Below are 11,975 nucleotides of genomic sequence, written 5' to 3' on the forward strand. Positions count from 1 at the left end.
AAGTTCCACCTTATAATCTATCAATTGCATATAAGGTAAAACTTAAAAAAAGGGGAGTTGTGTCATGTGTGACATTTTTCTTTTTTTTGGGTGAACATGTGTGACATTTTTGGTAGAACATAACAATGAAAGAAGGCATAGAGACATAGAGGACTTTCTTTCGTTAGAAAAATCAGTTAAAACAAGCGCGTTAACGAAATACAGGACAAGACAAAAAAAGAAAAGAAAAGGTTAATTTGAGTTAGACATAGGAGTTCCAAAGTGTCCGGAAAACATTGAGAGTCTCTCATTCTCTCCTCTCCTTTCGCTCTGAACTGTTGCTGCAATGCCACTCTCTTATTCTCGTCCATTCTTACCTGTAAATCTACTCCTCCTCTACCCTCTAATTTTAGAAACCACGATCAATCCAAGAAACCAAACCAAAAGAAGAAAGAAAAAATAAATAAATAAATAAAAACCTTCTGTTTTTTGTTCATGAATGAACTAACGCCATCATCGTTTTCATAATATAATTCATTTTCTCTTCTGGGTTTCTTCTCTTTTTTGTTTTTTTTGAAGTTGAAAGAAAAACCCATTTCTTGTTTTCTCTTTCTGGGTTCTCATTCATTGTTTTGGTGAGTGAGAAAGAAAAGATGTACCACTACCACAACAACATTGTTGCCTTTTGGCTTCTTTTCCTTGGAGTCTTGACCTCTCCGGTCCACTCGAAAACCGCTTCCCCGGATGGTATGTGTTCTCGGTTTAATGTACTTTTGATCATTGTGGTGATTTCAATTGAGAAAAAAAATGATGTCTTTCTCATGTATTTTGCTTACTTTTGATTATTGTACTTTTTACAAATAGTTGGTGAGTGATTTAAATACCTTAATGGAGAACACTGGCTTTTTGAGAAAATGTGGCATGTGAAAATTGTGTCCTTGTAAGTACCTATATCAATGCATTAAAAGGTGCAATGTAAAGGACTAGGATCTTCTATGTATCTTGACAATAAGGCATCAAGTTAATGTTAAAGAGGTTTTATGCTTGTGAGTATAGTTTCTAATTTATCCATAATGAGTATTGTAATTCAATCAATTTTGTTATATTTGCATCTGTTCTGTGTCTTGGATCCTATATACTTATGGGAGTTGCATTAATTTATTTGTATGCATCTTTACTGAGATTAAGTTTGTTTTCTCTTTGAAAGATTTTAAATTGGTAGTTATGTATCATTGAAATTGAAGATCGTGATGTTTGCTAACTGTATTTTGCAGTTTCTGCCCTTAATGTGATGTATAACAGCTTGAATTCTAATTCAAAACTAACTGGCTGGAAATCAAGTGGGGGTGACCCTTGTGGTGACTCCTGGTTAGGGATCAAATGCTCAGGCTCATCCGTAACTGAAATGTATATATCATTTTCAAATCTTTATCTGCCTAATGTTGAGAACTTACTGTTCATATTTTACAGAATGTGCTGAAATTTCTGAATCAAACCTTTTTTGTGCTAAAAATTTTGCAGAAACCTATCTAACCTTGGACTCACCGGATCAATGGGCTACCAGCTTTCAAGCTTAACATCCGTTACTCACTTGTGAGACCAGTTTTTAAAAATAGGCATCTTTTTATGTCACAATTTTCTTTTACCAGAGAAAGAACTTCACCTGAAGTCAATGCATTTGTTTGTCTAGTACAGTGATTTAAGCAAGAACAACCTAAAGGGTGAGATACCATATCAGCTCCCTCCTAATGCAGCTTACATGTAAGTCATCACGAAAAAAACTCATATCTTTTGTAATTATCCTAAACTGAATTTATTTTGATGCCATTAATTTTTTGTTTACTGCACAATGATCCTTTTTTGGCACTGTAATGGTCTATGAGCATGATTTATGGTATCCTGCAGCTGTCATTTGAAACTTTACACTGTTCCTCTAGATTCATTTTATTATTTTATATTCTTTTAATTACTTTCATCTTTTTATTTGTTGTTTTTACTGAGCTTTGCAAAAGAGTGGCATAGTTAAGCTAATTTCAATCATTGGAGAAGGTTGAATTTCATCAGTACCATCAATATAGCTTAAGTTGATGGCCTGCATCACTGTCCACCCACCTCATACAATTATTTATCCTGGTGGTTTGTGTGATGAACTTAGTGATTGCATATGTTGTTATATATGAAATTTACATATTTCTTAAGAAATATCTTTAATACATTACGGTCCATCTGCCAAAGAAGACCTTTTTCAAGACAGTAGTCTTCGATAATTTTCTACCTTATAACTAGCTTCTTGTCATTACATTTATATTGGCCTTATCCAGATCTATTTGCATTGACCTTAAATAATTTACAATACTGATATTGCACGATTGATGTGCAGAGATCTTTCTCAAAATGGCTTCACTGGTGGTGTGCCCTACTCAATTTCTCAGATGGCTGACCTTCAATACCTGTAAGCAATTTTTTATTTTTTTTTATTTTGGCATTTTTTTATTTATTTTGGCAGTACTGTTTCTTATTTATTTGTTGATGGGTGCAGATATCTTGGTAACAATCAGTTGAAAAACCAGTTGAGTGATATGTTTGGAAAACTTTCAAAACTGAAAGAGATGTAAGTATTACTAACATGACAGAAATTGTCTTCTTTTTTCCTTATTTGAGTGGGAATTGTAAGCTCTTGCTTGCTGTGAGCAGCTTTACAAATTCATGGTCTTGCATTTAATATGAATTAAGCTGGCTTCTGGCTTTTTACAGTAAACACGAAATTGTGTATGTGCTTAAGTCTTTCTATTGATATTTTTTTATTTTTTATAAGTAATGAGAAAATCTTATTAGAATATCAAAAAAGTGGCACCCAAGTATACAAGAAGTATACACTAGGGACAAGAACAATCAAAAACACAAATCACAAGCATCTCTCTATTGATATATTGCAAAACTTTTATTTTACTTTCACAAGAGCCTATTCTATTTATTAAACTTCCTTATAAGATCATAAAGTCTTTTCTATGGGTTCTTTACTAGCTGAACTAGATATGTCCTCTGTATGAACATGTTGTATAACCATTTTATCAAGTTATTCATTGGCTTGATTGAGATTACAAATCTGCTATCTCACTAAATTTTGATTCTTAAAAAAAAATGTAACACAGTATAAAGATATACTTTATAAATAATGATAAGGAATAATTTTTCTTATTCCTATCACGAACTGCCTTGCAGGGATCTTTCCGACAACTCACTGTCGGGCAATTTGCCTCAGAGTTTCAAATCACTCAAAAGCCTCAAAAAATTGTAAGAAGAAATTCATATTAAATTTAGATCTTTAAATTTCTGTGCTGCTAAATTTCTTATCTTCATACAGGAATCTGCAAAACAATCAATTCAGTGGCTCAATTAATGCCCTTGCTAATCTTCCCCTTGATGATTTGTAAGTAGGCCTCCGGTTCATATTTTATTACTTTCACATGGTGGTTTTCATGAAAATTGTACAAAAATTAATATTCATTATTTTCATTTATTGTACTTATTTTATTTGTGGCTTAGTTTATCCTTTTATTGTACACTGTATTGAAAATATCTTCTGTCTCATCTGATAGAATATTTGTAAAGCTATTTTTTATATTCCTTGGATTTTACTCTATACAGCCTCAAATAGTAATCATTCTCTGAAAAAGTGAATAGCCAATATTTGGGGTTAAACCTATTCTAATATGATAAGGTATTTAATATGCTTGACAAATGGGTTCATAGTCATTGAAGAATTATAAAATGAGATAAATTATGTGCCGTTTCCTTTTCTTAATTGAATATGGTGCTCACCATTTCTATGTGTGCATCTTTCCTTGAATCAAATGATTTAACTTAGTTATCTAGTCTAACACTGAAGTGTACTTTTATAATTCAAAATGTGCATTGAAAATGGCCTCCCCAAATCACTGTGTATAATACTGGCTAAAGAGACATTGAAAATTTAAACCAGATTGAATGTACTATCTAAAAGGGCTTGGGGCAATCATAGAAAAATTGTTGCCGTCTGAAAGCACAATGCTCTCTTTATCATCTTAGTTGTGAGGGATACCATTGAGAGTTTAAAAAGTTCATTAAATTAATATAATTATAAAGTATTTTGTGTTGCATGATATATTTTAAATTTCCATCCTTAACTGCAGGAATGTTGAAAATAACAAATTTACTGGATGGATTCCAAACCAATTGAAAGAAATAAACTTAGAGTGAGTGTTCTGTTCAAATTACTCTTATTTATGGATGCAATTTTTAAGAAGTTGTTTCTCTGACTTTGTGATTATCTTTAATGAAGATCTGGAGGTAATTCCTGGTCATCTGGAGGAGCTCCTCCTCCTCCTCCTGGTACACCACGTGTTGCTAATCAACACACTAGTAAAAACCATTCTGGAGGTAAGTCTGTCTTGAGTGGAGCAGCAATAGCTGGAATAGCTTTGGGTGCACTGGCAGCAATTGGGGTTCTAATTGCACTATTTTCAAGAAGAAAGTCGTCTCCTTCCTCACATTTCCTTGATGAAGAGAGATCTAACCAGAGCAGATCATTTACTCCTCTTGCATCTCAGGAATTATCCAAAAACTTGCCTACTGACATAAGCAATGACTTCAAAGGTAAATTTTTTTTGTCCTGCATTCTTTTGTAGGGAGCTTACTGGAATTGTCTTAATAATATTACAGACATAAATTTCTTATTAGGCCTTATAGTTTCCTCTTTGCTTATTCAGAGTTGTCCTGAAAAAAATTCTGGAACATCTGTAGCATGATGTTTCACCTTCATCAGTAAAAAGGCTCTAGAATAGAAAGTGTATGCCATGCCTTTCCATTTAGGGTCTATGATAACCAGTGTAGATAGACTTGTCATTGACTGAGTATTACTTAGTCTATCTGTGGCTGTTATATCTCCTTTGTCTATGCGTTCTTTAGGTGGTCTTTCGATTATTTGATCAAAACTAGTGCATAGCTGACCATTTGATGTCTATTTCATCCTTCTGGAATGTTTGATTGATACTTCTTACGATGGTTTTTTTTATTTTTGTTGTATGCCTGGTAAATGTGGACTTCGCACTGTAATTTAACTGACTAGGTATTATACTGGCGACAGGGCATAGGTCAGTGGATTCATCTGCTTCAATTGATGTAAAGACTTTGCAAAAGTCTCCTTCAGTTGGTTTTAAGCTTCCACCTCCTGAGTTTAAGCAAACTTATAATGACAATGAGTTTGCTAACCTTCTGAATGCTAGAAAAAGCACCTCCCTTCGTGCTACATCTTACTCTTTGGCAGATTTACAACTTGCTACTGCTAATTTCGCGTCAGGCCGCCTTCTCGGAGAGGGATGTATTGGACGTGTTTATCGAGCTAAATATGCTGATGGAAAGGTATTTTCAATCTGGTTATCATATTTTGTTATCTTGTCCAATATCACTTTCCAATTACTATGATTTTCTTTGAATTCATCATTTCCAGTATCACTAATTTGTAATTTGCGCTTTCTGCTCGATTATTTATCTTGGATATTATTAGTAAATTATGATATTTTGACCTATCAGCAATTGATTATTTGAGTAATCAAAATTACATACAATCTACACTCAAAAATGGGCGAGTTTCGAATTATAATATTAGATTTATACATGTTTTTCAGGTTTTAGCTGTTAAAAAGATTGACTCCTCACTTTTTCAAGGAAGGCGATCAGAAGAATTTTCTGGAATAGTTTCAAACATTTCCAGGCTTCACCATGCAAACATAGCTGAGCTTGTGGGTTATTGTTCAGAACAGGGGCATAACATGTTAATTTATGAGTATTTCAGAAATGGTTCACTTCATGAATTCTTACACATGTCAGATGACTATAGCAAACCACTAACTTGGAACACCAGAGTCAGAATTGCATTAGGGACAGGCCGAGCAGTTGAGTAAGTCAACATATATACTACATCTCTAATAACTTCTACTTTTTTATTGGTCAGTAAGAGCAAACATATCATTTAGTAAAAGTAGTATCCCTTTGTTTATGTGCATGTTTCGTGTGCTCACAGATGCACACAGACACTGTATGATTTATGGTTAAGTTAGATAAATTTATGTGCTAATTGGCTGATTCATACAAGAAAGTAAGCTTCCTTTTTTCGTTTCCCTTTTCCAGTCACAAACCATACATTCCAATATGACTAGTTGGTAGCCTTAATGAATTTATCTTTCTAAAGATTTAAATTCCTATACTTTAAAATTATAAACGTATGACACAATGAAATTTTTTTCCCAAGTTTGCTTCATGTTACATATTTTTGTGTATTGGCACTGTGACTGGTTTAGGTTTATGAGGGCATCAAATTCTAAGAATTGAACTAACTCAAATTCCAAACCTGAGAAGTAAAGCCAGTGACTATGGGTTTAACAAAACTGAGTTGATCTGGGTAAACATAGAAATTTCATCTGGGATACTTTGCATTAAATATGCTTAATTTGATTTAAAAAAAAAATCTATCCTCATATATTTAATCACATACATACAGTAAGGACATATGGTGAATGTATGTAGTTCTTGGCTCTAGGGTCAGATTGGTGTTCTTGAAAAGTTTATCAGTAGCGTGACCTTTTGTTTTCAATTTGTTACTATTTACCAAATCACTGTTAGATACCTGTCAAAATTGACCTAGAGATTGGTTTCGGCTGATTTTTTCATGATTTGGATTAATCCAAGGCATGATCATAATTGGTGTGTGTATAGTTCATATTGTAGCTCTAATTACCATCATGGGATATCTAGTTTGTAGTATGATTACTGCAATTTCCAGTTGGTTAATTTAGTTTTTCTATTTTGTTCCTGCTTTCAAAGCTGAATACAGTTTTTTGTTATGCCATGACTGCTTCTAATTTTATTCAATTAAATTTTTGGATGCCAATTCTGTGTTCAGGTACCTCCATGAAGTCTGTTCTCCATCCTTAGTCCACAAGAACATCAAGTCATCGAATATTTTGCTCGACGCTGATCTCAATCCTCATCTCTCTGACAGTGGTTTGGCAATCTTTCATCAGGTTACTATTTTTTGAACAATGTTAGGTCTTATCCTAAACATGGCTTGAATAAGATTTGCTTTACTTTGATAGTATTAAAATTTACCAAGTATAAAAGTGAACTCACCAAATCAGCCCTCATAGTTATGCTTGCAGAAACGTTCCAGGGTGACTAGGCTTGGTAGATGAGAGTTTTGGGAAATGCAATGAGGCTGTTATCTCTGGCTTGGCTCAAAAGAACATATTAGGTCTACTGAATGGGATTAAAAATAAAGAGAAATATATGAAAAAGGAATCAGGCTAATAGTCCATTCCAATGCCCTAGATCATTCAAGATTTGAGTCCTTATAAAACTTTAGTACTTATACTGGTTTCTAATTTGATAACATAGAGCCACTTAAGTGTGGGTCACTTTGGATAAAGGTGTGTAAATTTAGAATTTCTTGTATCTATAGAAACCATTGGATTTAGCAGAGACCGTGAATCGAATTATTGAACTTGTTTATACCAATGTGAAATTTTTTAAATATGTAATGTTTCCTCTTGTCATCCAGTTTCCATGGATGGCCACTAAAAGCCTTTTTTTTTTTGGGTCATATTTTTTATTCATGTGCTGATTTATAGTTAGGTTTAGGTGTAGGTAGAGTTCATAAAGGTCCAAGTGTGGCTATGATGCACAATGTGAAATTGTCAATTAATTGATAGTTTTTCCTGCTTTATGTTACTATGTTGTGTTGTGTGCTTTTCCAAGTTGCCAATATGCTTTAGATGTTCTTTACACCAAAATAAAATTGAAGTCATTATTAGATGAAAAAATGCACCATTGTGCCTCTAGGGCTGACTGTTTTTTGTCTCAAGATAGCTGCCTCTTGATTTCTCATAGCAAGAACTACTTTTTATTAATTTTACATATTTTTTTTATTTATAAAGAATATTTTTTTGTTCAGCGTACTAGTCAAAACCTTGGGGTAGGATATAATGCTCCAGAGTGCACAAAACCTTCAGCCTACACAATGAAAAGTGATGTTTACAGTTTTGGAGTGGTCATGTTGGAATTATTGACAGGGCGAATGCCTTTGGACAGGTATGTTACATTGTTCACTTAATTATTTCATTCACTAAGCTAATTTATGCAATTCCCTTATCTGAAATAGGCTTATTTCATTCTTCTTTTCAGTGCAAAACCAAAATTCGAACAATGCCTTGTACGATGGGCCACACCACAGCTCCATGACATAGATGCATTGGCGAGAATGGTTGATCCTGCCCTGCGTGGATTGTACCCTCCCAAGTCACTCTCTCGATTTGCTGATATTATTGCCCTCTGTGTTCAGGTGAGATTCACCCCCTTTCCACTCTCTACGGAAATCCTTCATCAAGAAAGCATATGAGACATATATAATTATTTGAGTAATGTTAGAGAAAACATTTTTCTCAACTGCTAATATGACTTGTTGCGATTTGGATCAACATCACTTTCACCTCGGTCCACCTGTGACACCACTTTTATTATGTAGCAATCACAATAAATCATATTGGCAATTGTGAAAAATGTTGAGCCCCTAACTTATTGTAATTTTTCTTTCTATAAGTTTCTCAATGAAGTAAAATTTGAACACTAAGAGCTAAGATGAAATTCTTAAACATGCACACAAGCGCACACACACAAATACTTATTAAAGCCACTATTAGATGACAACCTGTAGGACACAGCCTGGCTCAACTTTTGGCTATCTTAATTTTTGGTCTTAATTAGTAGGCAATGTGCAATAAAAGTTCCACACCAAGTGTTATTTCAATTTTCACTAAGATGACCTATGTGTTGAGTTATGTTAAAAAATAACAAAGGGTAATGTTTCATGAGCATTTCACAAACTATGCTAAGATGTTGCCTCTTGTTTTTGCTTTTTGGGATTTGAACATTATGCTTCTTGTTTCATAATCATTTTATCTTTCAATGTTGTAACAATTTCCACTTTCAATTTTGTATTAGTCCGAGCCCGAATTTCGACCTCCTATGTCAGAGGTGGTGCAGGCATTGGTGCGGTTAGTCCAACGGACAAGTATGAACTTGAGAGATGAGCTTGGGGCATCTCGTGGGAGAGATGACTTTGAGTATTTGTGATTCAAAATATTGTATATACATGTGTGAGATAGATTTGAGGGAAGGAGAGTCATGTTCTTTTTGTTTTTTTTTTTTTTTCATGGATTTTTTTGTTAGTATATATACATTTTTTTTAGAACTCTTAGAAACTTTAGTTGTTATAATTTTGAAGTTTGTTTCTTTTTTAAGAAAGCAGAATGAGCTGCTTGAGAAAGAATTGTATCTGTCGAAGCCTGGTACAAGCTGCTTCTTAAGTGAAGTTAAAATGAGGGACAAGTCCAAAATTTGGGACATTTTTGAAATTGAAAGAGTTTTACATTTTTTAAGCCATAATCCAATTTCTTTTAATTTGTGTTTTTCTTATTTTTTGGAAATTTAAAGAGTTTTTTAATCTGTGTTTTAAAATAACCTTGAGCCCCAATAAAGGTTATTTTAAATGCTTATTAGATGTCAATTTTCCTTGAGATGATCTATTACACATTCAGATACTAGCATAGATATTGTGGAAAAGAAAAAAAAATCATAGATGTAGGGCATGGAGATTAGTGTTTGTGTGTGTGTGTGTGTGGAAGAAAAATTGGGGTCACTCTAAAGTATAAGCCATGGTATTGTGTAGATAGCTTCAGTGGCCTTTAAAGTTAAAAGTGAGGTTGGCATTTTGACATTCTGCAGTTTCTGGTAAATTATTTACTGAAAGGTGAGATAAATAAATAAATAAATATATATATATATATATATATATAATAAAATAAGAAAACTTATTATCAAAATTCTAGTTTATTTGTATATTGGTAAACGGTGAGACAAACGGTGGATTTTTATTTATTTATTTGGATAGGAAAGATAGAAAGTGGACTTAAGAAAAAAAGATGGTGCCAAATGGACTCTTATTAATGTTTTTATTTATAAGTACTTAAAACATCTATTTCATATTCTAGTCATACTTAATTAAGAAGTTGAAAACAAGAGGACCCAATTAATTTCAGGAGAGAGTCTCTCTCTAAGTGGGCAATGCCTAGTCTTACAGGATTTTCTAGGCCTCTAAATGAGGGCCAAATCCAGCAGAACAACTTCCATCTGGCCTTTGTAAAATAGATATGGGCTCGGGCCCTCAAAAGGAGAAGTCTCTCAAATTTCTAAAAAAACCAACTAGGGATGAGTTTCGTATGAGCTAATTTCCTTGAACTTATTTAGTTTTTAGCTTATTTTTAGTATTATTTATAGATCTCATTGTATTATTCAGTTAATTTTTAACCCTTTTTTTTTTAATTTTTAGGCTTTCAACAAAAAAATTTCAATTCCAATTAAATAAATTGTTTCCAACGGAACCTAGATCTACAACAACATACAGCACACGTAATAATATGGTAGTGCAAATCCCTTTATTCCCCAACTACCTCTTGGCCCATTTTTGAACCCCAAAACTACATAAAATCACTATTTGGGCTTTGAGTAGTGTCGTTAACCATGCAAAAGTCCTGGACAGTGTTGTATATTTTTTAAGAACAATTAAATTCAGTGCAAATTAAATGTTTGTTTTAAATTGAAAATACTAGTTAAAATGTAATATTACAACTAAAGTACTATACGTAGATGTCAGTCTGGCATGTATAAACTTTGCTCAGGATATTGGCATTAATTTTCTAAACTCTGAAGGTTGCTGTCTCATGTGATTGAAGACTCGCAGATAGCCATTAAAGCTTTTTAGGTTCATCTCTTTTTCTCATCTAAGACAGTAGTGACAATTCAGTAGCTCATGATCTAGCTAAAATGGCAAAAGGTTTGTTGGAACCTCAGTTTTGGTAGAACGTGATATCTCTTCTTTTGTAATCCATGGTTGAGTTTTGATTCAATAACATTCAGTCTTGTTTCTCAAAAAAAAAAAACCTTTTTAGGTTCATCTCTTTTTCTCATCTAAGACAGTATTGACAACTCAGTAGCTCATGATCTAGCTAAGAACAATTAAATTCAGTGCAAATTAAATGTTTGTTTTAAATTGAAAATACTAGTGTAAATGTAATATTACAACTAAAGTACTATACGTAGATGTCAGTCTGGCATGTATAAACTTTGCTCAGGATATTGGCGTCAATTTTCTAAACTCTGAAGGTTGCTGTCTCGTGTGATTGAAGACTCGCAGATAGCCATTAAAGCTCTTTAGGTTCATCTCTTTTTCTCATCTAAGACAGTAGTGACAATTCAGTAGCTCATGATCTAGCTAAAATGGCAAAAAGTTTGTTGGAACCTCAGTTTTGGTAGAACGTGATATCTCTTCTTTTGTAATCCATGGTTGAGTTTTGATTCAATAACATTCAGTCTTGTTTCTCAAAAAAAAAAAAACCTTTTTAGGTTCATCTCTTTTTCTCATCTAAGACAGTATTGACAACTCAGTAGCTCATGATCTAGCTAAGAACAATTAAATTCAGTGCAAATTAAATGTTTGTTTTAAATTGAAAATACTTGTGTAAATGTAATATTACAACTAAAGTACTATACGTAGATGTCAGTCTGGCATGTATAAACTTTGCTCAGGATATTGGCACTAATTTTCTAAACTCTGAAGGTTGCTGTCTCGTGTGATTGAAGACTCGCAGATAGACGTTAAAGCTTTTTAGGTTCATCTCTTTTTCTCATGTAAGACAGTAGTGACAATTCAGTAGCTCATGATCTAGCTAAAATGGCAAAAGGTTTGTTGGAACCTCAGTTTTGGTAGAACGTGATATCTCTTCTTTTGTAATCCATGGTTGAGTTTTGATTCAATAACATTCAGTCTTGTTTCTCAAAAAAAAAAAAAGAAAACCTTTTTAGGTTCATCTCTTTTTCTCATCTAAGACAGTATTGACAACTCAGTA

General features: G+C 33.2%; 1 protein-coding gene across 4 annotated transcripts; it reads left to right on the plus strand.

Annotated features, from left to right (window-relative positions):
- Positions 1-231: 231 nt before the first annotated feature.
- Positions 232-9,453, plus strand: LOC115989205 (protein STRUBBELIG-RECEPTOR FAMILY 5-like). 4 transcript variants are annotated; one of them, XM_031112872.1, is made up of 16 exons: positions 232-726; positions 1,254-1,386; positions 1,501-1,572; positions 1,675-1,740; positions 2,360-2,431; positions 2,519-2,590; positions 3,202-3,273; positions 3,344-3,409; positions 4,152-4,214; positions 4,301-4,614; positions 5,105-5,379; positions 5,646-5,917; positions 6,920-7,040; positions 7,967-8,103; positions 8,197-8,353; positions 9,013-9,453. In XM_031112872.1, the coding sequence occupies exons 1-16, from the start codon at positions 633-635 to the stop codon at positions 9,142-9,144; spliced, it is 2,118 nt and encodes a 705-aa protein (XP_030968732.1). In that variant the 5' UTR covers positions 232-632; the 3' UTR covers positions 9,145-9,453. The 4 variants fall into 4 exon arrangements, with proteins under 4 accessions (XP_030968732.1, XP_030968733.1, XP_030968736.1 ...); XM_031112873.1 differs by having other exon boundaries at positions 663-726; positions 1,282-1,386; XM_031112876.1 differs by lacking the exons at positions 232-726; positions 1,254-1,386 and having other exon boundaries at positions 1,649-1,740.
- The last annotated feature ends 2,522 nt before the right edge of the window (positions 9,454-11,975 follow it).

Source organism: Quercus lobata, chromosome 5 (assembly GCF_001633185.2).
Source record: "Quercus lobata isolate SW786 chromosome 5, ValleyOak3.0 Primary Assembly, whole genome shotgun sequence".
NCBI lineage: Eukaryota > Viridiplantae > Streptophyta > Magnoliopsida > Fagales > Fagaceae > Quercus > Quercus lobata.

Coding starts and splice junctions, on each gene's coding strand:
- LOC115989205 (XM_031112872.1), top strand. CDS start 633: ATGTACCACTACCACAACAACATTGTTGCCTTTTGGCTTCTTTTCCTT. Junction 3,410..4,151: donor AATCTTCCCCTTGATGATTT/GTAAGTAGGCCT, acceptor CCTTAACTGCAG/GAATGTTGAAAATAACAAAT. Junction 4,215..4,300: donor TTGAAAGAAATAAACTTAGA/GTGAGTGTTCTG, acceptor TCTTTAATGAAG/ATCTGGAGGTAATTCCTGGT.